This window comes from Elgaria multicarinata, chromosome 2 (assembly GCF_023053635.1).
Source record: "Elgaria multicarinata webbii isolate HBS135686 ecotype San Diego chromosome 2, rElgMul1.1.pri, whole genome shotgun sequence".
In the NCBI taxonomy this organism is placed as follows: domain Eukaryota; kingdom Metazoa; phylum Chordata; class Lepidosauria; order Squamata; family Anguidae; genus Elgaria; species Elgaria multicarinata.
Genome location: NC_086172.1, coordinates 82,993,825 through 83,020,280, shown reverse-complemented (window position 1 = coordinate 83,020,280; position 26,456 = coordinate 82,993,825). Strand labels below are relative to the sequence as shown.

The 26,456-nt window shown below is 45.4% G+C and overlaps 2 protein-coding genes across 2 annotated transcripts in view; both read left to right on the top strand.

Moving 5' to 3' along the window:
- LOC134392586 (acyl-CoA (8-3)-desaturase-like) overlaps positions 1–26,456 on the top strand; it is a 191,149-nt gene that overhangs the window by 80,273 nt on the left and 84,420 nt on the right. The gene's annotated exons all lie outside the window — the stretch shown is intronic.
- Positions 1,194–24,801, top strand: LOC134392580 (acyl-CoA (8-3)-desaturase-like). The gene is made up of 12 exons (XM_063117021.1): positions 1,194–1,444; positions 8,625–8,735; positions 9,934–10,131; positions 10,802–10,903; positions 11,049–11,177; positions 14,516–14,576; positions 16,462–16,538; positions 18,071–18,168; positions 20,936–21,032; positions 22,182–22,261; positions 22,863–22,988; positions 23,903–24,801. The coding sequence occupies exons 1-12, from the start codon at positions 1,220–1,222 to the stop codon at positions 23,952–23,954; spliced, it is 1,356 nt and encodes a 451-aa protein (XP_062973091.1). The 5' UTR covers positions 1,194–1,219; the 3' UTR covers positions 23,955–24,801.

The window sequence follows — 26,456 nt, the reverse complement described above, 5'->3', positions numbered from 1 at the left end:
ATTTAAAAAAGCTGTAAAGACTGATTTCTTCCGGCAGGCCTAGCCACTCGAATTTTTAAATGTCTGGCTGTTATTTTAATAATGTATTAGTTTTATATGTTTTTAATCAATTTTATATATTTTATAGTATTTTTATATTTGATGTTGTTCCTTGCCTTGATCCAGAGGGAGAGGCAGATAAGAAATAACAACAACAACAACAACAACAACAACAACAACAACTCTGCCAGATGAAGGGAGTATTGTTTTACACCAGGAATGTTTCCTCAATAGAGATATGATTGGTCACAGATCAGTTTCCAATAGCATTCTACATGAACAAAATAATTTGCAGACGACAGACCAAAAATTTCTATGGGCAATTTTTAAATAAGTAAAGCCTAAAAGAGAGTATCCCTCCCCCCCATGCATGGTTTACAGATTTTGCACCATGTTCAGCATCTTTTCAGTGATGCTCCCCGCCCCCAGATTATTGCAAAAACATTGTGGGTCCTTTTCTCATTAATTTGAGCCCCCCTTGGCCCTGATTGGGCAGAAAGGGTGCTTCCAGACTGAGAGCTCCTAGTTCCAACTCTGAATCCACTGTACAGCTTTTCGTGGATTCGTCCTTAACGGTTTTTTTCTGGTTAGAAAAAAGACTGAAGAGGTGGTAGGAAAACATGGGGCGGAACCTGGAATGTGTAGCTTATAGCCCCAACCTGAGCATTAGAGAGTTCGGGATACTTTTTACACAATGTTTTGTGTACAGGCGGTTTTCTGTGACACCTGATGGCCAACATGGATAATAATTTTACTAGGATCATGGGCTGACTTCATTTCACCTTTCTACAAACCTGAGACCACGTATTTTTATTTATTTATTTTCTTTTAGAAGCACGGCCGGATGGATTTTAGGTACACGGCTGCATTTTTCTTGGCCTGAGCTTGCGAGAGATCGTCAAGCTCAACAAGGGCGCTAGCCAATAGGATTCCGCGGAGTAAATCCGCCACCCCGGGGGGAAGATGCGGGTATCCAATGCGCGGGGGGAATTGTATTTATCCTCAAACCGGCGATCTTTCCCTTGCGAATGAGCTGGCGGCGGGGCGGGGTCCACAGCACGAACGGGGCAATGAGGAGCCGAGGGGGCGCGGCCCAGGCAGAGGGTGCTCTCGGCGCGGCGCTCAGCCCCGGTGGACGGTGGCGTTACGTGGGCAGCCTTTCCGCGGGCCGGCCACTGTGATGCCTGGAGAGCCGCCGCTGGCGATGGCGGGGACGGAGCTCCCCACGACCGGCTCTGCAGACCCTCGGCGGCTCTTCACCTGGGACGAGATCAAGCCGCGCTCGGGCCGGTCGCTGGAGCGCTGGTTGGTGATCGACAGGAAAGTCTACGACATCAGCCGGTTCCACAAGAGGCACCCGGGCGGCTCCCGCGTGATCAGCCACTATGCCGGGCAGGACGCCACGGTGAGAGGCGGGAGGGGGAGGGGGAGGAGACCTCCCCGTGCAGCCCGGGGAGGGGCGGGGGCAGGGGGCTCCTTTTGGAGCATCCTCCTGGGGGAGTGGAGGGTGCGGCGGGGCGTTAGCTGGGGGAGCTTCTTGCTGAGAGCATCGCTGGGTTGAAGGGATGTGCCGGTGGTGCGAAGATGCCTCGGGAGAGATGCCTGCCTGGCGGATTCAGGAGGGGGCGGCAGCCTCTGTTTGGCGGCCTTCTGGAGCGAGAGAGGAATAAATGACTTGCGTTTGTAACCCGGATCCTAAACATGTTTACTCGGAAGGAAGTTCAACTCTGTGGAGGAGGTTTTACGGGGCTCCCCAGCATGTACCTTTAGGCTTTTCTAGGACTCCCCACCCCAGCCTAAACCAACATAAGATTTCGCTCTTAGGCAGCTGCATTGGTGAATCCCCTGCAGACACACCCAGATGTCTCCCTGGTGTGGCAGAATTGCCCAGCAGCTTCCTGGTTGGATAGGATGTACTGTACTTTATGCTCACTGGACTGGAGTTCTGTTAATGATTCATATCTCAAAGAGAGAGGTGGTCGGGATTGAGTCTGCACTGTGAGTCCAGGCCCAAGATGTGCAGGAGTTGGCTGGAGCTGCTGAGTGGTGAAAGAAAAAGTGTTCTGCACTTGTTTAGAAACACTATTTCATATAAGGCGAAGTTCGGACAAGCACTGCTTCAGATCAAGAGGTTCCCTCTTTTCTAGCAATAGAAACTTGTAGAACGCTCACACTTTTGTGGAGTAGATGCATCTGATGCCATGGGCTCTGCATCACAAAAGCTTGTGTCAGAAAAGTTTATCTTTGTTGTAGATTGTTTAACTATCTTAGAACAAAATATGAGACTGGCAAGAATAAAGAAGGCTGTTTATACATTCATGCATATAATTGCCTGGAGATTTTACTATCTCTAGCACATAGAGATTATATTAAGCATTATATAAGTATTACTAATATATGTGTGGAGACTCTTCGTGTCAGAGAGCAAAAGTGGAAGAGGGGAAAGCCTGGATTCTGGATCAGAGGTAAACGTCCCGAGAATATGGTTCACTAGTGGCTGAATGCCTCTCTAAATCAGAGATGCCTGGAGTGGACTGGATCCTTACCTGGAGTTGTAATGGTTTTGTTGCAGGTCTGGAGGCTTCGGTAATATGGTAGGCCTCTGCATGTGTGCCTTGAGGCTTATTGCAAAGCAGAGTTATCAGAGTTGCTGAAACTTGTTGCATTCCGGCAAGTTGACTGGCATAGAAAAGGGAAGAGAGCAATTAAAGCATCTCTGGTTTTGTGCAGGGAAACACTATTGGAAAAGAGCAGCAGCAGTTTGGAACCATTTTAGAATATTGGGGCAAGTGGTGAGCAGTCCCCGTCCCCCCACAAACCCAGTGTAAATATCCCTGGATCTTCTGCTAGGGATCATTCAGCCCACTCACAGGTTTTATCTAGTGAGGAGAGGAAAACTTTGCCTGCTTCAGGATCCTGTCCCTTCGTTGAACTTTGCACCCTCCTTTCAGGTGTTCCGTGCCCCACCTCCCACCCCAAAAGAAGCCTGCGCTATAACTACTAATCAACTATATGATTCCCAAATTGATTGTAATAAAGTATGTTTAACTGATATAATGGTGTATTTTCCCTTTCTACCCCTGCCTTCCATTTCTCACTCTTGCCTCAGGCCATTGCTAGACCTAAGGTTTATCCCAGGATTGTCCTGGGGTCAAACCTGTTCATCTAAGTGCCACACAGGGCATCCAGCACTCAGGCAGGGATGATCCTGGGATAAACCTTAAGTCTAGCTACGGCTTCAGTCTCCCCTGTTGAACTAAGCCGCTTGGGGCAAGTATCTGTCCTCTTATACTTTGTAGGGGTGGCTACAGAGTGTGGCAAGGTTGGGCATTTGCCAGAATGCCAGACTAGCAGAGTGCTCACTGCCCCAACAGGGCCACCATTAATTAGCACAAGAAGATCAGATGCACCCTAAGAAAATTCTCAGTGTGGATGTTCTACCACTTCTAGGTTAGGGCCAGCATTAAGGATACTATGGCCAAGCACCTCCAAAGTCCTAGAGCCAGGCACTGGCATTTTGAAAAGTGCCATCCGTAGTGATATAGAAAAGCCAAGAGGGCTGGTGCAGAGAAATATGGGCATTTGTACGCTACAGACTTTGCTGTTATGCTATTTTTCCATGTACCCTCCCCCAAAGATCCCTGGAAATGATAATTTAGTCAGTTGCTGAGAATTCTGTATTAGAATTCATGGAAGGAATATATGTTGTGTACATAGAGACTTTGTTTTGTGTCCTTGTTATCCATAAGATTGCAGTGTTCTCAAATAATCCAGGTCACAGTTCTGGGTGTTGTGTTTTCTTGCCTGTTAAAGCAATGATCCTTCATTTTACATTGGCACTGGTAGTATGGGCTGTTCCTCTGTAAGACATGGCTATCACCACTTAGGAGGATTGAATGTTGCAGTTAAAATGTTGAAGATAAAAAGATGCACCACTTTACATGCAGGTTAGCTTGTTTAGTGAGTGTCCTACTATTGGTGCCTCGTCCCCCCACCCCCTGGATCCTCGTGTGGGCACACAGCTTGATGGGTTGGGTATAACCTCTGCTGCTGCTGCTGCTGTCTTGCGTGGGCAGAGGTGTGCCTCAGTAGGTGTCTGGCCTGGTGTCAGCAACCTGCCCTCCTTTGCTGCCAGCCCTGCTTGCACATAGAAAGCTAACATGTAAGTCCCACTGAACTAAGTGGGACTAACTGCTTAGATATGTGTAGGATTCTTCTGTAAGTGGCCATTTCATGCAGGTATTTCATTGTACCTGGTAAGATAAAGTAGCACTTTCAGTGCTCTCTAGCATCTCTGTTATGTATTAATGCTTCAACTACAGCTGTTCTTGCAAAAAAGTATGTATGTTTGTGCAGCTGTAACTCACTAAATGGTAACAAAATTTGGTGGAGTTGGAAGTACCAAAGTGTGTTAAATTAATCCTTTAATTATAATTGACAGATTTTTTTTAAAAAAATGTAGTGTTGGGGGTTAACCCATGACCTCATAAAGGAGCATCATTATTTCAGTCTTGGTTATCTATGCACATAACATTTGTTGCCCTCCATATCACCCTTGTGGCAATTTATCTGGAATGACTCACATTCTGACCGAAGAGCAATAATGCAACACTTACGTGCAAGTATTGTATCATACCTGTATTTTGTGGGAATGCTGATCTGTGGTTATTAATTTAGATACTTCTTGGCTGAACTAGTTTGTTTCAACCATTTTTATTCCTTGGTAAGTTCCCACCCTCTTTTAAGCTTCATTTGTGACCAACTTTGTAAATGTGCAATCTAATGGCAAATTGCTGAGCTCTCCTGATGCTGCTATGGCTAGCTTCATGGGGAAAGGGACACATATTTGTACGTGTAAAGTCCTGGTCTATTGAAGTCACTAGGGATTCTCCAAAGGATCGCAGTCCTGAAGTTATGGTTATAAGCAATCCATCTAGGCAAAATGGGATCAAGAAAGGTGGAGTATCTGATGCTTTTGCTCCATGCAATATCTGCTATTTTTGCTCTCTCCATACATGGCCTGGCCATTGAAGTAGGGCTTTTTCAAGCAGTATGAAACTTTGTGACCCCTTTCTTAATGATAAATACCCAGGGAGATAGAAATAGAGCCTGGACTCTTCTGCCGCCATTTTTTTTTAATAGATAGCAACCCAAGAAACTAAAGGGCCATCACACCATGATAAGGCTAATTTATTTCTTATCAATCGTGTTTCTGGTGATATTAACTCAGATGTATATATCCCAGGCTGTCCCAAAGGGCTTATCTAAGGGTAACATATGGATGCATGTAACAAAATACAAAATGGCTATTTTTAAGAGAGTGACCACTTCAGGTGAGGAGTGCAATTTGTAATGAAGTTGGGGAGTGGGGGGAGAGGATGCTTAAACTTCCCCCCAATCCACTCCAGATGGCTTTTCCATTCTTGATGCCTTCTCCAAGGGGCTCTCAGACCCCACAAAAAGGGATTCCGTGTGCATGTTCATCTGTGCAAACATGTCTTCATAATTCCATGGGAGAGAGGCAGCTTGAGGGGCTGACCTGGAGTAGAGAAGCAGTGAGTGGAGGAAAGATTATGTGCTCCCTCCCGTGGCTGGTGCTCCATTCCAAATTGCTTCCTCCTGAAATGTCTTTTGTCTTTAAAAACACAAACAACACCTGGTGTTGTGATTTTGTTACATCAATTTGTGGCTTCCTGTTCAGGCCCCAAGTCTCCAGTTGTTTATTTCTCCCTGCATATCCTTGCAATCACCTTGTCAGGTAGGTTGCTGTTATTTCCATTTTTGCTTTTGAGAGCTGAAGATGAGAACCTTGGGAGGTTTTGACTTGGGTTTAAAACCCAACTACAACGTAGATTCATTGCAGCCATGGCTGAGCACAGATTTGGAGAGAGTCTCTAGCTTAGTGGCAGTGCATCTGATATGCAGAAGGTCCCAGGTTCAATCCCCAGCATCTCCAGGTAGGGCTAGGAAAGAATACTGCTGTGTCAGCAATACTGGGCTTGATGGATCAATGGTCTGGCTCAGTAGAAGGCAGCTTCCTTTGATCCTATTTGAACCCAAGTCATGAATTCACTTCGCTGATGGGATCTGCAGCCAGGTCTCGATTCAAGCTTTTGCCTATTGAACAACTTAAATTCTAGTAACTGAGGGCCAGTTTTTATACTGTTTATGTGGCTGGATGTTTTATGAAACTCAGATATTCAGTGAGCCTGCTGTCTGAACCAATCCTCATGAGCTTACAACCATCCATGCAACCACTCTGGACTTTTTAGAAAGATTAGTGGCGGAATGCAAAAAAGCAATCTGTGTTTGTGGATGAATGCTTCTGTTGTCTGCTTCGTTATGTATGCAGCAGCACTCTCCAGACACAAAAATGTGCCTGGCAAAATGTGCATCTTCCGTGATTGTGTGAGAACTGGCTCTTAATAAGACACTCACAGAGTGATGTATTTCAGTCTGAATTTAGCAGCCTAAGGGCATGCTGGAAGCATAACACTTATTTTTGCAATCAGAAACAATGCTGAATAAAGCTAAACTATTGCTCATTTGAGGAAAGAATTGGAATAATTCCATTTTTTTTTTTAAAAAAATGATTTTACCTGGCAAATCTAAAAAGCAGTATGTTAAATTGTTGTTTCCTCCTTTTTATGTCCTGCTGATTTGCTGAGTATTATGATTTCCCTTATTGCAAGCTCCCTCTCAGTCACTTCCCTCCTCTCCTATTTCAACATTATTATTGCCAGGTTTTTACAACCACCATTGTGAGGATTGGTTGAAACTTATGGTACCACCATCTACTGCTCTGCCTCAGAACCACCCCCCTTTCCGCCTTCCAATAAGAAAACTGAGAGGAAAATACCACTCTCCCCCTTCCATGTATTCAGATAAGCTTTGGCACAGAGGATGCTGTCTCTCTCTCTTCCTGATGAGGTACATTGAATGGAGCTGGAAACCACTATTTCAGCTGCAATTTGAAGCATTCTCCCAGCTGCAAATCAGTTAAAACCATCCAACACCATGCAATAGCAGGTCAGCATGTGCTGACCAGTTTGGTGGAAATGATGACAGAAAAACTAGTGTAGAGATTGTTTGGAAAAGGGATCATTTTTTAGTTATGATCCTGGGATAGGCATACTATCCAACAAGGAGAAATCAATTCCTTTCCTGCGTTCCTCAAATCACAGAAGTAGGGATGAAAAGAGAGAGAGAGAAATGTGTGATATAGAAAAAGGGATATAGAGAAAGGCAGAGTCAGCTTGGGACTTGAAGAGCAGACTGAAATAAAAGGTATTTCACAAGTGACACTTATTCAAGAGCTCTTGAATCTCTCTCAATATTACATATTGGGAATGGCTTTTAATTATTTTAACTTCTCCTGGATTGAGCTCTGTCTTGGTCACTATTAACAGGCATGGTGGGGCTCTGTGACCTTGAAAATCTGTGACTTGCAGGCTGTTCTTTTACCATTCATGGCTCAATTCTACTTTCTTGTGAAACTGACACAGCTGGTGGAAAGCTGTGGTCATTTATGAATAATAGCAAGAATCAACAAGACCTTCCCAACCTCGTCAGTTTCACTGGAGATGTCAGACTGACACCAACAACATTATGGTGTGATTGTATGTAAGGCTGCTTCCAGATGCACAGCTCCTAATGCTATGCAAGAGTGTGTATTCTCCATCACTAGCTGGGGTGGGGATGTATGATGGCTATCAGGTGGCTATTCTCAAACATAGAGTGGCAAAGTGTCCTGGGAAAAATACAAATATGTTTCCAAATCAGCATCCAGAAGTCAAAAAGAATAACTGTACTCAGGATCAAATGGACTTGTCTCCTCCAGTCCCTCCAGAAAGTCTCAGAAATAGAATGGTTCAAATCAAAATAAAAGGGAGAAGCCAAGGAACCAATGTTGTGTCTGGGGACTAGACTAAGGACTATGCAAGTGTCATGCTGATAGACCTAAAATGAAGATGCAGTGTGGGGCTCCATACATGCCCACTCTGAAATGTCCCTGCCTCCTAAACGGCTGCCTTTGTGCTAAATGCATGAAGACCAAAAAGAGGGCTTATCAGCATGGTCCGCTGAATGTGCTTACAAAGCTCCCACGATTGGGACCCCAGATAAGGGCTGCAGGGGTGAGCTTGCATGCACTCCACATCCCATCCCTGGTTTAGGTCTGCTTAAGTTTCAGCCAAACACCTGCATAGATCTTTGGTGAAAAGGCCTTTCGGAATAGACCGTGTTTTTGTTTTTTTAATGGTATCTGATTAAGAGAAAGTCAAGAGGTGACTTAAAGTTTACCATGCAGTGCAAATGATGAGATTTCTATGTTGAAACATTTCTGTACTCCTAGGAAAATGTTATTGGAGTAGTATGTCCATTTCTGGGTTGGAAAATATTGTGGGGACCTAAAAGTGAAACTTGTGGGCCCCATTTTTGTGGATTTTCCCCATTGAATTAAGGAAAGTCACAGGACCTCACACCTCCTTCTTCTATATTCATTTCTTTTTAAAATGTACACCCTGCCATTCTGTTTCAGCTTGAGACAGCTGTATTATGACTTGCCAAATTCTGTGGTTTTACAGGATCCCTTCATGGCTTTCCATTTAGACAAGAATCTAGTGAGGAAGTACATGAAGCCATTGTTAATTGGAGAACTTGCACCAGATCAGCCTAGCTTTGAACACAGCAAAAATGTAAGTCTTCCTGAATAGCTGAATGTGAGAAAGGATCTTTGCTGATGTTATGACAAGTCAAAGGTGTGAACCTTGAAGTGAGTTAGTCAAGCCAATGGGTGGCCTGTCCCAAACAGTAAAAGACAGCTATGGGGAAGGCAGCTATAAGCCGAAAGCTAGTTTTTGGATGGGGAGTGCAGTGGTAGAATGCAAGAAGGCCAATAAACCAGGCAGAGCTTTAAAACATTGATGATATACAGTAAATATTTTAATAAGAGGCATGAAATGCTCAGAAATAAAAAAAATGCTCCATGCATTTCAGTATACAGCTCCAGGGGCAAAGGGTTATATCTTGGTAGATTACTTCAGGAGAGCATGTTGTCTAAAAAACACACTACATAAAGTATTCCTGAGGAAGATGTATCCAGAAACACGAGATATATATATATATATATATATATATATATATATGCATTTGCAAGTGTGAGGATATTTATACGCTAAAAGAACTTGACACAAAAAGGGTTGCAAGGGCTAATGAATGGCTCAACAGCCAAGACCTGTTCAGATGTGTGTCCCAGCATGTGCACTTCCTTGCCCCACCCTTTCTTAATCTCTACAGCCCCCCACATAGTAGGGGCTGAACCTCTGCAGCGGGCGCCTACATGACTATGACTGGCAGTGTTAATTCAGGACTCAACCTGCAGAAGGCCGAAGGGCTGGTGACGGTGATGTAATGGAGGGAGTGGGGCCAGGAAACGTGCCCCTGCTCTGCACCCTTACACATTTGGAAGGGCTACACATGCTCCATGTTCCCATCTTGAAAGAGAAAAAGGATACATTGGCATGTTCTTTTCTCTCTCTGCTACAATGACGTTTCAAGCCTTTTTGCTTACAATTGTATCTGATGAATTGTAAGACTGCCAGTCAGCATTCTGACAATAGGCCCTATGTCCCCTTTATCTGATATGGTGATGCCAATTTTGGATGCATTCTGGAAGCAGAAAAGCTGAATTACATCCCACTTCCTTTTTCTCTAGATCAGCTTTCCCCAACCTGGTGCCCTCCAGATGTTTTGGACTATAACTCTCATCATCCCTGACCATTGGTCATGCTAGCTGGAGCTGATGGGAGCTTATGTCCAAAACATTTGGAGGGCAACTGGTTGGGGAAGGCTGCTCCAGAGCAGAGGAAGGTGTAACTTTGTATATCCCCACAGAAACAGATCATCCAGGATTTCCGTGAGCTCCGTGCCACCGTTGAGAAGTCGGGACTCCTGAATCCCAACCATCTCTTCTTCTTCATGTATCTCATTCACATCTTGCTGCTGGATGTAACAGCTTGGCTCAACCTGTGGTACTTTGGATCTTCCTTGGTACCTTATCTCATCTCTGCATTGCTGCTTGGCACTGTCCAGGTAATCTGCCCTTCAGGTGGAATAGGTGAATGAATAAGGCGGTTGTTGCAATGGGTGCTCAGATGTGTTGGACTATAACTCCCATCATCCACAGCAGCATGGATATGGCTGGTAGTGCTGGGAGTTGTAGTCCAACTCATGTGGAGGGCGTCAAGTTGGGGAAGGCCAGTCCATAGAATGCGCAAGAGGAGAAAAGTGGCACCCATTTCGCCTTGCCCCCACTCTGCCATTCTGCTTGTATTTCTCCATAGATTTGTGCTTGTATCTTTAATGCCCTTGGTTGCCCAAACATTTCCAACTCTCAAACCTATTCTGGCCATTCCTCCATGCTTCAATTTTGCTATGAACTCCCCTTCAAAGCACCTGTGGGATGACACTGTTCCACCTCCATTCACATCTCTCCTCCAAAGCCACCTTCTCTACCAAGGCTTATCTGCTCAGTCATCAACCCCAATAACAACAAAGTCTACAGCAGATTAATTTCACTTGCTGGACCCCATTATCTGAGCCTTTCCCATCCCTCTCCTTTCTCCCCAGTATCAAGCTTCAGACTGTAAGTTCCCTGGGGCAGAGACCTGTGTATTTTTATTTTTTTATTTTGCTTACACTGTAAACATGCCATGTGTATTGATGGCATTGCTTTACTACTCATAATACTGATATTTTCCAGGCCCAAGCTGGTTGGCTGCAGCATGATTTGGGACACCTTTCTGTCTTTGGCAAGTCTAAATGGAACCACTGGGTGCACAAATTTGTCATTGGACATCTGAAGGTTAGTAAAAGTGCTGGCATTGTTTGTTGGCTTTACATTGGGGGTCGTGAGCAGTTGAGTTCCTTGGGCTGAGCGTTTATGGTGTCCTCTAAGACAGAATATCAAGGTTTGAGATTAGACCCTCTTTATCTGTTACCCTCTGCAGGGAGCACCAGCCAGCTGGTGGAATCATTGGCATTTCCAGCATCATGCTAAACCTAACTGCTTCCGCAAGGACCCTGATCTCAATATGCATCCTTTGCTTTTTGCATTGGGAAAGAAACTCTCTGTGGAGGTGAGTCTTGTAGATATTTTGGGATGGCATGGGCCATGGGAAGCATGTAATGCTACAAAACAGCCTTCTCCAACTTTGTGCCCTCCACATTTCGAACTTCAGCTCCCATCTCCCCCAGCCAGCATAACCAATGGTTGGGAATGCTGGGTGTTGTAATCCAAAACACCTGGAGGCACCAGGTTGGGGGAAGTTGTTATAAAGATTGAAATAAGACTGGAATCTCTGTGCCTTTTGGTACAGTAGGAAAGGATTGTATGATGCAGATTTTTCAGCTGAATTGAATTGAAACTAAAGTGAAGGGAGCATGAGGGCCATAGCATTAAAAAGATGAAGAGGTATTTATAGATTTTCACCATAGCCAAGTGGACAATATAGTTTATTAAAATATATAGACTTGCCTTGGCTTTATGTTGCTTTGGGAGGCTGTCATTTTTTGGAATAATTATCAGATTTCTGGCTGGAGCCTAAGAGCATTAACTTAGAGGTATATGTGTGTGTTTCTGGAAAGCTTTGAGTAACAGATTCTAACCTGGTTAAATGTTGTTGTCTAAACGACTGATTGGTCCTGGCCAAAATTCTATTTCACCCTCGGTTATGATTCAACAATTGCCTCACTATCTTGCATGGATTTAATTGAACAGTGAAACCATTAAGGCCAGAATGATTCATCATGAATGACTTTGGCCTAAATGGTGAACATCAAAAGAGTAGAATGGCATCAGTGCATTCTGTGATTTGAAACTGAACTCGAGCCAAATACGACTCTTTGTTTCACTACTTCTTCTGTAGTTGAAATAAAATGGGAATATAAATAGTGGCTTTATTTGGTTAGTAAAGTGTTGTTTTTTAAGAAGTAGTTCTAGTTCTCATGGAAACAAATGACCATCAGTATCCACCTTGTGTGTTTAGAAAGGATATGTGGTTCAGTCCTCTCTGCATGTATAAAGGCTCTGGTTTGAGGTGTCTGTATCATGCTTGCATACTACCCCCACCTCCAGCAGCTTCAGGCATAGACTGGGGAAAGAGCCCTGTGGAGAAAGGTTTAAACACCTTGTGGCATCACTACCCTCTGCGACACTGCCACCCCCTCTCCCTTTTAAGAGGGAACTGTAAACCTTTGTGTGTGCATGTATCACAAACCTTCAGCAACAAATAAGACCCCCAAAGGTGTGGTTTTAAAATAACAAAGTACTGCAAACTTAATTTACAAGAATAAGGATGTTTTACTACAACTTAAGTTTCATGGTGTTAAAATAAATATACCTCCCTCCACCTTCCAGGGAGAACTAACCACCACCACCCCACACACATCTATAGCCCAGATTCCCTAATCCGCTGTGAAAGCCAGTCCTTATCTACCTCACAAAGAAAACCCAGTGACAGTTATACTCTCTCTCACTCTTAACTGAAAAAGAAACAGCCAATCAGACGACACCATTCAAACAGCTCAACATGCTAACTCCCCCCTACTTAGTACCATTGCCTTGAAAGAAAGGATTTGATAAAGCAAATCAAGCCTGCAACCAAAACAAACAACAAAATAAAATACCTTTTCGCCAGACATACACCATCCCCACACATGATTCCTCTCATAACTGGAATTTCCTCTCCCAGCTGATTTAAAGTAAATTAAATAATATCAGGACATCTGATCTCCTGTTTTGACCATGATAGAATTTCAACTATGTCCTGTTAGTGTTTTGTCTTCCAGGTTTATTCATAATTTCTTTGGCCCAACCGCCACCCCCCCCCCCAACCCTATTAAAAGATTCCATTTCTTCTGGTAGCTAAGATGAGTTAGCACTGCAGTGCCCCCTGGCCCAGCAGCACCTGCCAAGACCCCTTCTTCACCCCCTCCTCCCTAACCCTCAACCTTACTTTTGCTGCTGTTTCTCCCTACCAGCCACGAAGCAGGAAGACAAAGCCTGCATGGCAACAATGAGGGCACAGTACAGTAGCAGTGGCAAGCAAGCAGGCAGGAGGAGCAGAAGAAACCCACTTGGCGGTGGGGTGGGGGGAAGAGATGGCAGAAGGGGATGGCAGAGGAGGTGGCAGAAGCAGCTGGTGTGCGTGTGGGTGATGGTGGTGGAAATCTAGAAGTGGAAGCAGCAGGGAAGGAGATCTGAAGGAGGAGGCCAAAGCATAGGCAGGAGTAGCAGAAGGTGGAGACGAGAAAGAACAAAAGATGCATTTTGAGAAGAAGAAAGGGCTGCAAGAAAGAAGAAGGTGTTACTGGCAATGGGAAGGAGGGCAAGTCCCAGCAAGAAAAGAGAGAATCCCAGCAGGGGGTCGAGGAAATAATTTTGGCTGTTGGCCTGTATAAAGATGTAATACATAAATAAAATAAATAGAGGATCCCAGCAAGGGGGTCATTTGGGCCTGCAGTCATTTGTGCATGGACCAAATGACCATGGACCCTGTAGGCCCCAAAAGGTACATGTGAAGGAATTCATGTGAATCTTTGCACAGTTGCTCCTTTGAAGCCCAATATTCCTTTGATTACTTGGTAACGTGGAAGTATTCCAAAAGGCTTACATTGCCTGAGACATTCCTTTCATTCATTCAACTGGTTTGCTTGCCAAAGAAGAAAACTTCATCGCAAAACCATATTGGTTGCTAGCAGTCACCTCATTTCCCACTTGGTGCCTTGTTCCGACAAGCTATAGAACAACTGATAACTGCTATACGTTTCCCTCTTGCCAGAGTGGTGAGAAGTTGTAAGGGTTGCTAGCGGGAAAAGATGCTATCTCTTGCCAATCAAAGAGAAGGCTTGAATGTTCCTATTAAAATTCATTCCATCTAGAGACCAGATCAGTTTTTTTGTCCTGATCTGGGCCTATTATCAATGGGCAAGTGCCAACGTATATCTTAGTGCAGTTCTTGAAATTTGAGTTCGTCGGTGTGCGCATGGTGATAAGGGTATGCCGCCCGGCAATGACTTTCCTGAAGAACCTCATTCTGGTTAGATTCTACTGCCCCTTGCTGGGATAGAGTGTTCATTGCAACCTGGTAGTTGCATTTTAAAGGTTCCTGTTCATCGTGGGCATTATGGGTATCTTCAGATGGAACACAGAAGCGGAAGCATGAAAGAATGAACAAAGCAGCAGGAGACACTGCTGAGATCACATTTGCTCTTTGTTGTGCCGGCACAGAGACACTGGCACAGCAGAGATATTGTGCAGGAGCAAAGCCTGAATGGAACAGATGGCAGGAGACATTCGGGGGGGGGGTAGATTTCAATTTAAAAGTAGAGGTGTTTGGTTGAAGGTTATGTATCTGGGGCGTGTCCCTTCAGTTCTTACTGCCCCTGTATTGACTTGCTCTCCCATCCCTTACAGCTTGGAATAATGAAAAAGAAGTTCATGCCTTACAACCACCAGCACAAATATTTCTTCATCCGTGAGTATCATTTCCTTTCTGCAATACTGCAAGTACTGCCCCCCCCCCCAAAAAAGTTCACCAATGTTGTTGGCTCACAAACATTTTAATGTAGTAGGTTGCTTGCCTGCACATATTTAGGCTAATCATTTGGAAAATGGAGATGGTTTGATTTAAAATTACTGAACCAATTGTCTTGTAGGTGTTTGGTCACCTATAGGTGATTGATAATTTGCCATAGGAAACCAAATGACTAACTATTGGCTAGAGTTGGGCCCAAATATTGTACACAGAAACATGTGTTCCAAAATGTGTGTCACTCAGAACATGACCCCTGAACCTCCCCCCACTACCTTATTGAATTTCTTCTGGGGCGTTTTGCAATCCTCTGTTTTGTTTCCAGTGCGGGGGCATACTTGCCTAGGTTCCAACATGACTGAATATTGCCCGATTGCCTAGGCAAGATGGGTTCCACTTGCGTTCTTCCTATGCTGTGCTGTGAGGCTGCAGCGCAGGGAACTACACATTCTCACATGTGGCCAATGCTAGTTCATCTTAATTTATCATTTTAAATTTTGTTTTCAGAATTGGCAAGATGTGTTTGCTTTGGCCAGTGTCAGATAGTAGTCCAGCAGTTATATTTTCGATAAATGAAGATGTATGAGAAGTCTTCAGTGGCAGCCCCACATATAATGCATTGCAGTAGGTACTCTTAAGCAAAACGGTGTGTTGCTTAAGAGTACCAGTCTTGTGTAGCCGCCTAGGCAACATGGGGGCATGCTTCTTTCCCCTGCCCACGCTCAATGGGCTGACTTCAACCAGGGCCAGATCTACACCAAGCAGAATATGACACTATGAACGCGGTTTGAAAACTGTATCTGGAGTGTGCCCTGGGCCCCAACAGTTGTCACTACTGTTATAAACCATTTTAAAGCAGTAGTGTAGATCCTGCCCACCTTTTCGTTCTCCCTGTCTTCCCTCAGAAGAAGAATCCACAAAATTACTCTTTTATTCTTAGGGAGAAAACTGTTCCTATAGATATGTGTAGATATGGGCATGAGCCATGCCAAGCCAATTTGCCCCTTTCTGATTAAAGGCAGTCGACTTCTGATTGCTTAGAGCAAATATCAGGGCAGTAGTATTAGACTCCTGCATGCTCTGCCTCTTAGCCTCCCGGTGGCCCTGCTGAACCACATGGGCTCTTGGTTTGATCCAGTATGGCCACCCTTCAGTTCTTACTGAAGATTCAGGGACTAACAGGAATTGGCCTCATTGCTTTATGGCTTACAGCACAAGTAGGCAATGCACCCATGGACACTTTTCTTGGTGCCCAGCAAGATGCCTTACCCCCTCCCACTTAAAAAAAGAAGCCATTAACACACCTTCTTACCAGGAACTGGAATTGCTGTAAAATAGCTTCCTGTTGGTGCTGAAAACTGGGCTCAAAGGAGTTATTTCATGTGTGGGGGATTCAGCCCCCACCTCTGCCTTGTACTCAGTCTATTGGGCAGGTTAATAACATATGAACATAAGAAGAGCCATGCTGGATCAGACCAAGAGTCCATCTACTCCAGCACTTTGTTCACGCAGTGGCCAACCAGCGGTTCTGTGTTCTTTGCCTTGCCTCTCTTGGCACCTATTTTGTGGTGGTGTCTGAAACAGTTTCTCAAATGTCCAAATGTGCCCATAGGCCAAAAAGAGTGCCTACTCCTGGTTTACAGAAACTGGCTGGGTTGCATCAGTGTATGTGACCTGGGACGCCGTGCACTACACACTGAGCAGAGAGAGAAGAAAGTGAGAGAAGACGGCATGCATAGGCAAAAGATCAGAATGCCTATATCTCTTGGTGCACTCATTTGTTCTGCACTAACTTCAGTTATGACTATGTTGCTGCATTCTTTCCTAGTTGGACCACCAGCTCTGGTGCCTTTCTATCTACAGTGGTACATCATCTACTTTGTTGTCAAGCGCAAGCAATGGGTGGTAAGTAGTATGCCTGTACTCGGCTTCTCCAGGTCAACTACCTTGGCATCAATGGAATGGACTACTTCCCTGAAAGCCAGTCCCTCAAAGATGATACATAATGCATCAGTGAATAGGTTTATAAATGGGTTAATTACTTTCCTTTTCTTTGCACAGGTGCTTAACTTGCCTGGCTGCTTTCCATGCTCCTCAGCCTTTTGGCTGCTGGGGCATACTTATGCTCACAGAGCTGGGCTCCTTTGCAAGCCAGCCCTAAATATCTCTCTAGAGCAGCCTTCCTCAACCTGGGGCGCTCCAGATGTGTTGGACTGCATCTCCCAGAATGCCCCAGCTGGCTGGGGCATTCTGGGAGTTGCAGTCCAACACATCTGGAGCGCCCCAGGTTGAGGAAGGCTGCTCTAGATACTAGTGATGGCTGTTGCAGGGAACTCCAGCCCACTTCAGGCTTGCGGGATTTCCCTGGTCCCCTGGCTCAGCTTGCACTTGTGAGCTGAGCTGGGGGCAGTTTCCTGAAATCTGGGAACTTTTGCTGACTTGCCATTTATTTTATTTATTTATTTATTTATTACATTTTTATACCGCCCAATAGCCGAAGCTCTCTGGGCGGTTCACAGAGCTGTTCAGAAGAATGAGAGGGGAGTTGCTGTCTTACTCCCCCCCCCCCCCACAAACACACACCACACACATACCCCTGCTGCTGTGGAGGAGGCAGTGACAGGGAGAGACCCTCGGTCATTTTACATAAGTGTTTCTTTCTCCCTGAAGGGGCCCGCTACCATGGCGGTGGAGGCGATGGTGGGGACAGTCTCCAATCCTTTTGCTTCAGGGTGTGAATGGGACATGTAAAACGGCTGGGGCATGTCCCTGTCTCTGCTGTTGCGGCCACGGGCACGAGAACAGGAGCGGAGAGTGGAGCATGATAGCAAAGGCAGGAGGATGTGTGAGAGGTCTCTGCTCTCACGCCTGCCCTTGCTGTCGTGCCACCGGAAAATCCACCTGCTGGCCTGACAACCAGCTGGCAGATGGTTTTGTCGGAGTCCAGGGTTCGTTGTGTTCCGCCCCCAAACCGGATTCCTCTGACGTTCCTGCTATACACCCCTCCAATTCCTGTTGTAACCAATTAGAGCAGGAGAGCGTAGTTACAAGAATGGTGTGTGACTTGGGCTGCACAAGACTATACCTTGTAGTGCTTGGACTAGATGAGTGAACAATGAGTGTTAATAAAGGAGGATTAGCTCAGTTATGCCACTCTGGGAACACAATGGCTTGACCTGCTTCCATCCTAGCTAAACTTGCTAACACTGAACTTGAATGGATGGTTAAGCCTACACTTCAGTTTCAGAGTTACCAAGATAAATGTAATCAGTTGGACACTTTCTAAAGGCCTTGGGAGATATTTGGAAAGAGGGGAGGTAACTCAGGTTTAGTGGGCTGAAGACTACACCGGTGGACTGTAGGGCTCATGCCCTACCTGTGCAAATTGGGAATACATGGTGCTATATAGAACACTTCCTTCCTCTCCTTTGTGACAGGATCTGGCATGGATGGTGACCTTCTATATCCGTTTCTTTCTGACCTACTCTTTGTTACTGGATCTAAAGAGCCTTCTTGGGCTTTTCTTCTTGGTCAGGTAAGCTTCATTTGCATCCATACCTTTCTTAGGCCTTAGCTAGACTGGGCTTTATCCCGCAGAGAACCCCGGGATCATCCCTGTGCATCCATATGATGCACAGGGGATTCCGGGATCAGGGAGGGATCATCCCTCCCTTGCCCCGGGATCTCGACCTCCACTTTGGTCCCGGTTTTTCCACGGACTGAGCCTGAGACCGCAGAATGTGTGGCCCGTTGCTGCAGGTTGACCTGGCTCCGCGTGATTCCTCACGCACAGCCAGGAGCGCTGCGCCCATCAGGGGTAGGGTGGGGGGAGTGGGAATTTTATTTTATTTTTTAAAAAAACAACCCTTACCTTTAGCGCACGAGAGTTCGTGTGCTCCTTCCGCTTTAAAAAAAATGGCCGACGTGACGCCTCTCCTTGTGAGGTCGTCACGCGGCGCATGTAAACGGAGGAAGGATCTCGCGTTAAACACAACGCGAGATCTTCCCTCTTCCATTGTGGGATAAAAGGTAGGTCTAGCTAAGACCTGTGTTCCTTGAGTTTACCATATAATGTCTTCAAAACATGATTGCTTACACGTATATAAATCTAGCAATATAGCTGTGGTGGGGAACCTCTGGCTTGGGGCCAAATCTGACCCACCTGCGATCCCAGTGCGGTCCTCCAGAAGTCCCCAGATGTTCATGCCCCCTTTCCCTGGCCTACATTTTAGTTACTGGCAGTAAGAACTTTAAGGTAAAAGATGCCTGCAATTGTTGCCTCCCCCCTTTTGCCTTTGGCCCTGACCACCACTGGAATGTGGCCCACAAGAACCTCTCTGAAATCAAATGCCGCCCTCAGGCTGAGATAACTTCAACACCTCTACTCACTAAATTGTGGCAAATGTCCCATATCTGGGCTGCTAGGCTATTAGTACAGACATTCACACGTGTGTGCTCTTAACTGATAAGAGAAGAATTCAGAACAAATTGTGTTAGCTCATGCACCAACAAAAAAACCAAAAAGAGGAGAGCATCCAGGTCAGGACAGAAAAAAAGGGGAGAAATGGGTTCTCGGGATGCTTTAAATACTTTATTTCAAAGCCCGTCGCTTTTCGGCCTGTGTTCTTTCAAAGGCCTTCCTGAAGGGGTTGATAAGAAATGTCTGCAGAAATACTCCTAGCAAGGTGATCATCTCCTTTGATAATTGATAGTCGCCATCGATTATTGAAGGAGGCGATCACCTTGCTATGAGTATTTCATCCCCCTGAGGAAGGTTGTTGAAAGAACACAGGTGGAAACATATTGGTCTTTGAAATAAAGTATTATAAGCATCCTGAGAACCTGTTTCTCCTCTTTTTTCTGCCCTATATACCAGTTGAGCCATAAAACAGTTAGGGTAATCCTAAAGTTAGGAAAATGAAAAGCTAAAGAACTGAAGAGACTTTCAAATCATAAATAGAGGACCTTTGTTTTGAGACACAGACACGTGGACAGCATATAGTAAGGAAAAATAATTACTTTGTCACAAACAGGCCTGTTACCTGTCATGAGATTCAAGAATATAATTATAACGTTCTTGTAATAATGATATTTAGAATGTGGAAAATGGAAGACCTTTTAGGGACACCCCCCCCTTTAATTGAATACTGGGAAGCTGCCTAGATAGTTTTTGCTCTGCATAAGCCTGATCTCATAATGATTTTGAATGTATGTTGTGTTTGAATCTATGCATTTATAAGATTTGTACTGAATATTGCTATTCTGATATTTTTATAGTCAAAGAAGGGCAAACCTAGTCTAAGTGAGAATTTCTTGATAAACATAGAAGTTTGTATGTCTATATTTAGGAATTGAAATTACCTCCAAACTGAGATGACATGAAGTGGTGGAGGAATTAAAATTTGTTTAATTAAACAGATTATCTGCAGTCACCAACATACAGAAAGCATATTTTGAGAGGACCGCTGATCAAAGACTGATATGTCACAGCAAAATCCATGGTTCCATCTTTTGTCACACTCAAGTATCATGTTCTAGTGTGAGAATGTGTGGTGCAGCCTTCACTGAGAAGGACTTCATTCTGTCTGTATGTTTTGGCATCCACAGATGAATTGTGCCTTCTCCGGGATCACAATGGCCTTAGCTAGACCTAATGTTTATCCCGGGATCATTCCGGGGTCGTCCCTGCCTGCTCCTGGGATATCCTGTGTGTCATTTACATGAACAGGGATAACCCTGGGATGATCCCGGGATAAACCTTAGGTCTAGCTAAGGCCAGTAATGCAGCCATTCCTCACTCCATACTCTTTTACCTGTAATGATGACATATGTTTTGCCAGTGGAAGTGCTAATCTGAAATAGTCGCCACTCCCAAAATCTATTCACAGAATTAGTAATATAGTCTGGAACACCCTACCCATTTAATGCCAAAGCTTGCATCAAAAGAACACTCTTCTGTTCTTGTATCAAGGTGTTTTTGTATTAAGAACATTCTCTTATCACAATACGGGTAATATTATAAAGGCTGTTTAAGATTAATTAATCTGCACTGAGTGATTTTGGGCATTTTTCCTCAATAAACCCTAAGAAAAAAAAATCTCTTTCCCCTCTTTATGCACTTATTCACATCTGTTTCGGTTTCTTTTGCCTGGTGTGGTGCTGCAGTTATTCCAATTCTGGCTCTCTACTCTCCTTCCTGATTGATTATCAAACTGCTTTGATCATGTTATGGTGCTTTTTGGTATGTTGTCACTGTCTTGGTTGGGTGGAAACATGATCACTAACTTCTTCGTTTTGTGTAGAATCGTAGAGAGTCACTGGTTTGTCTGGGTGACCCAGATGAACCACATCCCAATGAACATAGATTATGACAAGAACTTGGAGTGGCTTTCAACCCAGGTGAGCTGCTGATCCTGCCAAGTCATTGTGCTTACGAATTTGATACTTCAGAGAAAGGGGGTCAAACAAAACTGGAGTGGGCTGTTCAGCTTCAGCGCATCCAGACCCCACAAGTGTTGTGGTAACTGCCTCACTTTTTCTGCTGATCCTCTCTAGGCCGCATATATCCATACAAACGATTGGAGAAGACAGTAGTTGTCAAGGTCAAAATTACACAGGCACCCAACTACTAATGTATATAATTAGATATCAAACTGGGGAATGCAATTCTTGAATTACAAATTTTTTATATATATATATATATATATATATATATATATATATATATTATAAACACTGTGACAGTGAGAATACAGAAATACAATTGTTATTACCAAGCTGAAACAGCTGAATAAACGATATTTGAAACAACAGTTAATCAGAGCAACAAGCTGTATCTTCAGTCTAATGAAGAAATTATAACAAAGTTCAATAGACTTCTTCAGTGTTATAAGGAGGCATCCGGTATATTTTCACCGTTTCACGAATGGCTTTGTCAGCCATTCATATAACAACACCATCTAATTGGCAATTGCCATGGATGATAAGAAGGAAATATTCTTCTACTCCATATGGAGAATCACTTGAAGTCTTCTGGCTAAAGTACCAAATCAGCAGGGGAGGATTTAGGCGTGGGCAACTTTGGGTGGTCAGAAGTCTGCATTGCCTCGTCCTGCTGGAACTCACTGAGGGCACACACACAAATACTGCCACTGTCACATTGGGGTCCAAAATCCCATGATCTTGCCAGTAAAAGGGGCACATGGGGAATGCATGCCTTGTTTACAAGCAGAATTGTCGCAGCAGCAAATTTGGTAGTGGCAGGAGCACTGGGGTCAGCAAAATTGGCCAGGTAGTGCGGCATGTAGCTTATTGAGCCTTCTCCTTATCTTTATTTTTTGCCCTCCTCTTCCAAGGACCAGTAGCCACAAACCCCTGCATGGAATATGTGGGGGTTTGTTTGTTTATTTATTTATTTATTTATTTATTGCATTTCTATACCGCCCAATAGCCGAAGCTCTCTGGGCGGTTTATAGAATACCCAGCTAGGAATGAAGCAAGCATATCCTGATAACAGTGATTTGCTTATATGTCTCCACCCCCGTCCAGCTCCAGGCAACGTGCAACGTCGACCAGTCCTTCTTCAACGACTGGTTCAGTGGGCATCTCAACTTCCAAATTGAGCACCAGTGAGTACATTGAACAGGAAGGTGAGGGCGGGGATGGGCGGGGCAACATCACAGCTTTGTAAAATCAGCTAATACGAAGAAAAATGGGATCTATTCCCTCGGAAGGGGATTAAGGGGGCTGAAGTAGGCAGAGGCCTCATGGGCTACCAGGCAATTCAAGAGGCTGGGATTCTTCATGGTATGGATGTGGGTTAACTGCCCTATAGGGACTTCACACAACTCCATCAGCTGACCTATAGCAGCAGCATCCAAACAGGCTTTGGGTATAATCAGAGCTGAACAGGTATATTAAAATGGGGGTGGGGGGATTCCAGTGCGAAAACAGCCTTGCACCATGGTAGTGTTTCATCTCTGGCTGGTTGACCCAATACTCTAATCAGGCCAGGCAAGAGATGCTCATGATGTAATTGAGTTCTTATTCTGAGGCCCTGTAGAGTTCTTGTGTAGTTTCCAGGGAATAGTTTTTTGGCTTGTCAGCCATAACATCTTGTTGAGCAAGCTTCCCAATGGATTATTGAATGAGCCTCCTGAAGGTCAAGAAGCTCTGGAGCTCTAAGGAAGGCAGGAGACCCCACAGCTCAGTCTCTCTTTCTCTCTGCAGCCTTTTCCCCACCATGCCACGACACAACTTCTGGAAGGTGACCCCCTTGGTGAAGTCCATATGTGCAAAGCATGGCATCGAGTATCAGTCCAAGCCTCTGCTCACCGCTTTTGCTGACATTGTGTAGTAAGTGCTGGTCAATGTGAGAGGCCCAGAGCTTTTCAGCTCACAGAAAAGGAAAGTTCCCTTATATGTGAAGAAGCAGCAGATTGACATTGCAAGATAGGGCCACAGGCTGCTCCATCCTGTACCAGACCCGATGTCAGGGGTCAGCATGGCTGGATTGCTACTGAGGCCCTAGAGGTTCGCTTTGGTGGTGGCCAGGCAGCTTTAGCAGATGGGTAACTTTGGCGGCAAAGGGGCCCATCAGCAGCACTATGCTGACAGCCCACTGGAATCTTGCACAAGCCCTGACCTGGACTGTCTTAATAGTTCTTACCTTAATATGCTTATTCATTTAATAGCTTGACTCGCGGCAGTATTTTATTACTCAGTATCATAAATTTCTTTATACACGTTGGGGCGGCTGCTGCATTTTTCCAGGCGCCCTTCCAAGCCACTCAGCCCTGCTCCCCCCTCCCACTGCCCCCCTGCTCACTTGCAGCTTCTGCCCCATGGGATGTACCTCTACCTTAAGGTTCTTTGCAATACTAAATCTATGACAGCACAGAGAGGAGGTCGGGTGGCTTGGCGCCATCTGTGGAGGCCTCAGGTAAGTCCCGTGGGCAAGCGAGCATGTGGGGCAGCAGCTAGCCACTGGGATGAATCGGCCCGAAGCGGTTCGGCTGTTTCAGCAATAATATGTTTAAGTGCTTTATCGTGTTGCTTAGCAATGCAACCAAAGTTCTTCTCATAGCATGGAACCTCCAGTGTGCCATGCCTTGAAGTAGTGTTTATATAGAGAGAGGGAGAGGGAGAGGGAGAGAGAGATTCCTTGCCCTCAGAATTCCTTGATCTATATCAAGTCACAGAGAGATTTTTTAAGAGATTCACATTTTCCATGCTGGCCTAGCCTGACCTGTTTCATCTTCTTTTTCCAGCTCTCTGAAGGATTCGGGCGAGCTCTGGCTTGATGCATACCTGCATAAATAAGAAGCAAGCAACGTCTTGGGGGAGATTCTCTCACCCTTGCCACCTCTAGCAATTGAAGAAAGCAAGGGGGTGTTGGCGGTTGGGTGGCAAACTGGGTAGGCAGCTGAATGCTCAGGGTGATGTTTCAAAGCCTCTTTACTTTTCTCCTCTTTTCTCATGTACTATCTCCCACTCTTCATTCCTGTTCTTGAAGATACTGACTACTGAGGTGTGTGTGTACACATCGCATTCAGCAAGGCAAAACTCTTCAGGCCAGGGAACCTATGCCAGGAAATTTCTTTACTGCCATTTCACCTTCTTTGTATTTAGAAGGGGAACTCTTTGATGTAGGAATCTCTAAAGACTTCTGTTGCCTTGGTGTCCAGCTTGCCTTACTCCATCCTAAAGAACCAAGGATGTGGAAACAGTCTGATGAATGAGGTAGAGAGAATTAGATGGAGGAAAAGTGCTGGGAAAGGAGAGGAAATGTAGAAGTTGAGAAGATGAGCTACTGGTAAGGATGATCAGTTTAGGGCACTGAATCCCAAAGTTGAGGAAACAAGGCAGAGGAAGCAGTAGAGAACACTACAGAAACCAAATTGGTTTGGAAACAATTGTGAGACGAGAGCAGCCAAATTCTGACCCAGGCCTGAGTTTAAAGGCACCACTAGAGAATGGCTAGAGGATCCTAACTGTAGAAAGAAATCTGGGATAGAGTCCATGATATTCCTGGCTGTATGTCGCACAAAGACAAGCCATAATTATCTATGGTCCTCTATTACCACTTCGTGGGACCACATCTCAAAAAGAAAATGAGTTTTGATGATGTACTGATTATTGATCATAAAGAGAAATTGGTGCAAGTGAATGCTCTAGTCCTTTTGTATAGCTACTAATATGCCTTCAGAGGTTTAGAAGGTGGACCGAATGTATTCATGCACACCTGGAACTTTCTATATTTCTTTAATTGTTCAGTCACCAAGGCCTCTTCCTATGTTGCACAGTTGAATTTTCTTAATTCTGGCCTATGCATAGGACAATATCACTGGAGCATCTGTTGCTAAAGATGCCCCCATTGGAATGAATGAAGCACAATTTATATCACTCATGCAGATTCTTAAAACTGGCCACAGTCAGTCTGTCTAAGGGCCTTGCTAGACCTACCAGATAATCCGGTGGGGAGTAGGAGCGACGCCGTGCTGCAGCTAGCGCGCGCTGTCGCCCTTTTCTAGACGTAACACGCGACGGGGTAAGGGAAAGCCCCGTCGCGTCCTCCATTTTTTTTAAGACTTAAAGGGCCATGTGCGCAGGAATGCACCAACGGAACGGTAAGTCCTTTTTAAAAAATAAATAAAGGGTTCCCCGCTCCCTCTGCCCCTGATTTCCCCCCACAATGCCTGATGCCCCCCTGCCCACTTGCTCGCCCGTCCTCCCCCCGCTCGCCATGCCCGTCTCCTGCCCGCTTGCCCGTGCCTGCTCGCCATGCCTTGTCCCCGTCCGCCATGCCCGTCCCTGTTCTTCTCCCTCCCGCTTGCCATGCCCTGTCCCCGTCCGCCATGCCCGTCCCTGTTCTTCTCCCCCCCCGCTCGCCATGCCCTGTCCCCGTCCGCCATGCCTGTCCCTGTTCTTCTCCCCCCCCCTCCTACCGGGTCTGCTCTTTCCCCTGGCCCCCATTCCCCCGTGATTTCACCCCCCAGCCCGATGGGTACAGCGCTCCTATGTAATGCTGTGCCCAGTGCGTGGCTTCTCCCAGCTACTTGTGAGTAAGCGAGCAGCTGGGAAAAACCACGGACCCTGCTAGACCTGCCGCAGCCCTGGCCTCAGCCCGGGGCTGCGGAAAAGCCGAGCCATAACCGCATCCGGTTATCCCGGGTCAAGGGAGGACTTAGCCCGGCTTGACCCCGGGATCCCCTGTGCATCATCTGGATGCACAGCAGGGAGACTGGGCCTCACACCGCACTAACTCCTCCTCTAGCAACGGCCTAAGTCAACTTTCCTTAACCTGGGCTTCTCCAGATGTTTTGGACTACAACTCCAAAGATTTTTGGCCATTGACCATGCTGTCTGGGGCTGATAGGAGTTGTGCCTTCCAAATGTTTTGGACTACAGGGTTGGGGAAGGCTGACCCTAGTATCTGTTTACATAATCAGTTTTATGGGGAATCCCCCCCCCCCCACGAAGTGCCTTTTGCCTATCATTCACGCAGATGCCTTCCTACATTGTAAAACTGAGTTACAGTCTTGAGACACTTCAGCTACTGGAAATGAATGTCCTCTGATGGGATATTCCTTGTGCCAATTATCCCTTGTGCCAATTGATAATACCAGCTGAGAGATGGATCCACTGGGTCTTCCTCTTATTCCTGGGCCAGGAGGGTGGAGAGCCAGATGTGTGCTCCACATTTCCTGAAGGAAAGACCACATGGAAGCAATACCCTGTCCCCCAAGATTGGATTGCCTTACATTTCCACAAATGGGTGACCACCCTTATTATCTTTCATTTTTGCTTTCTTGTATAGCAGTG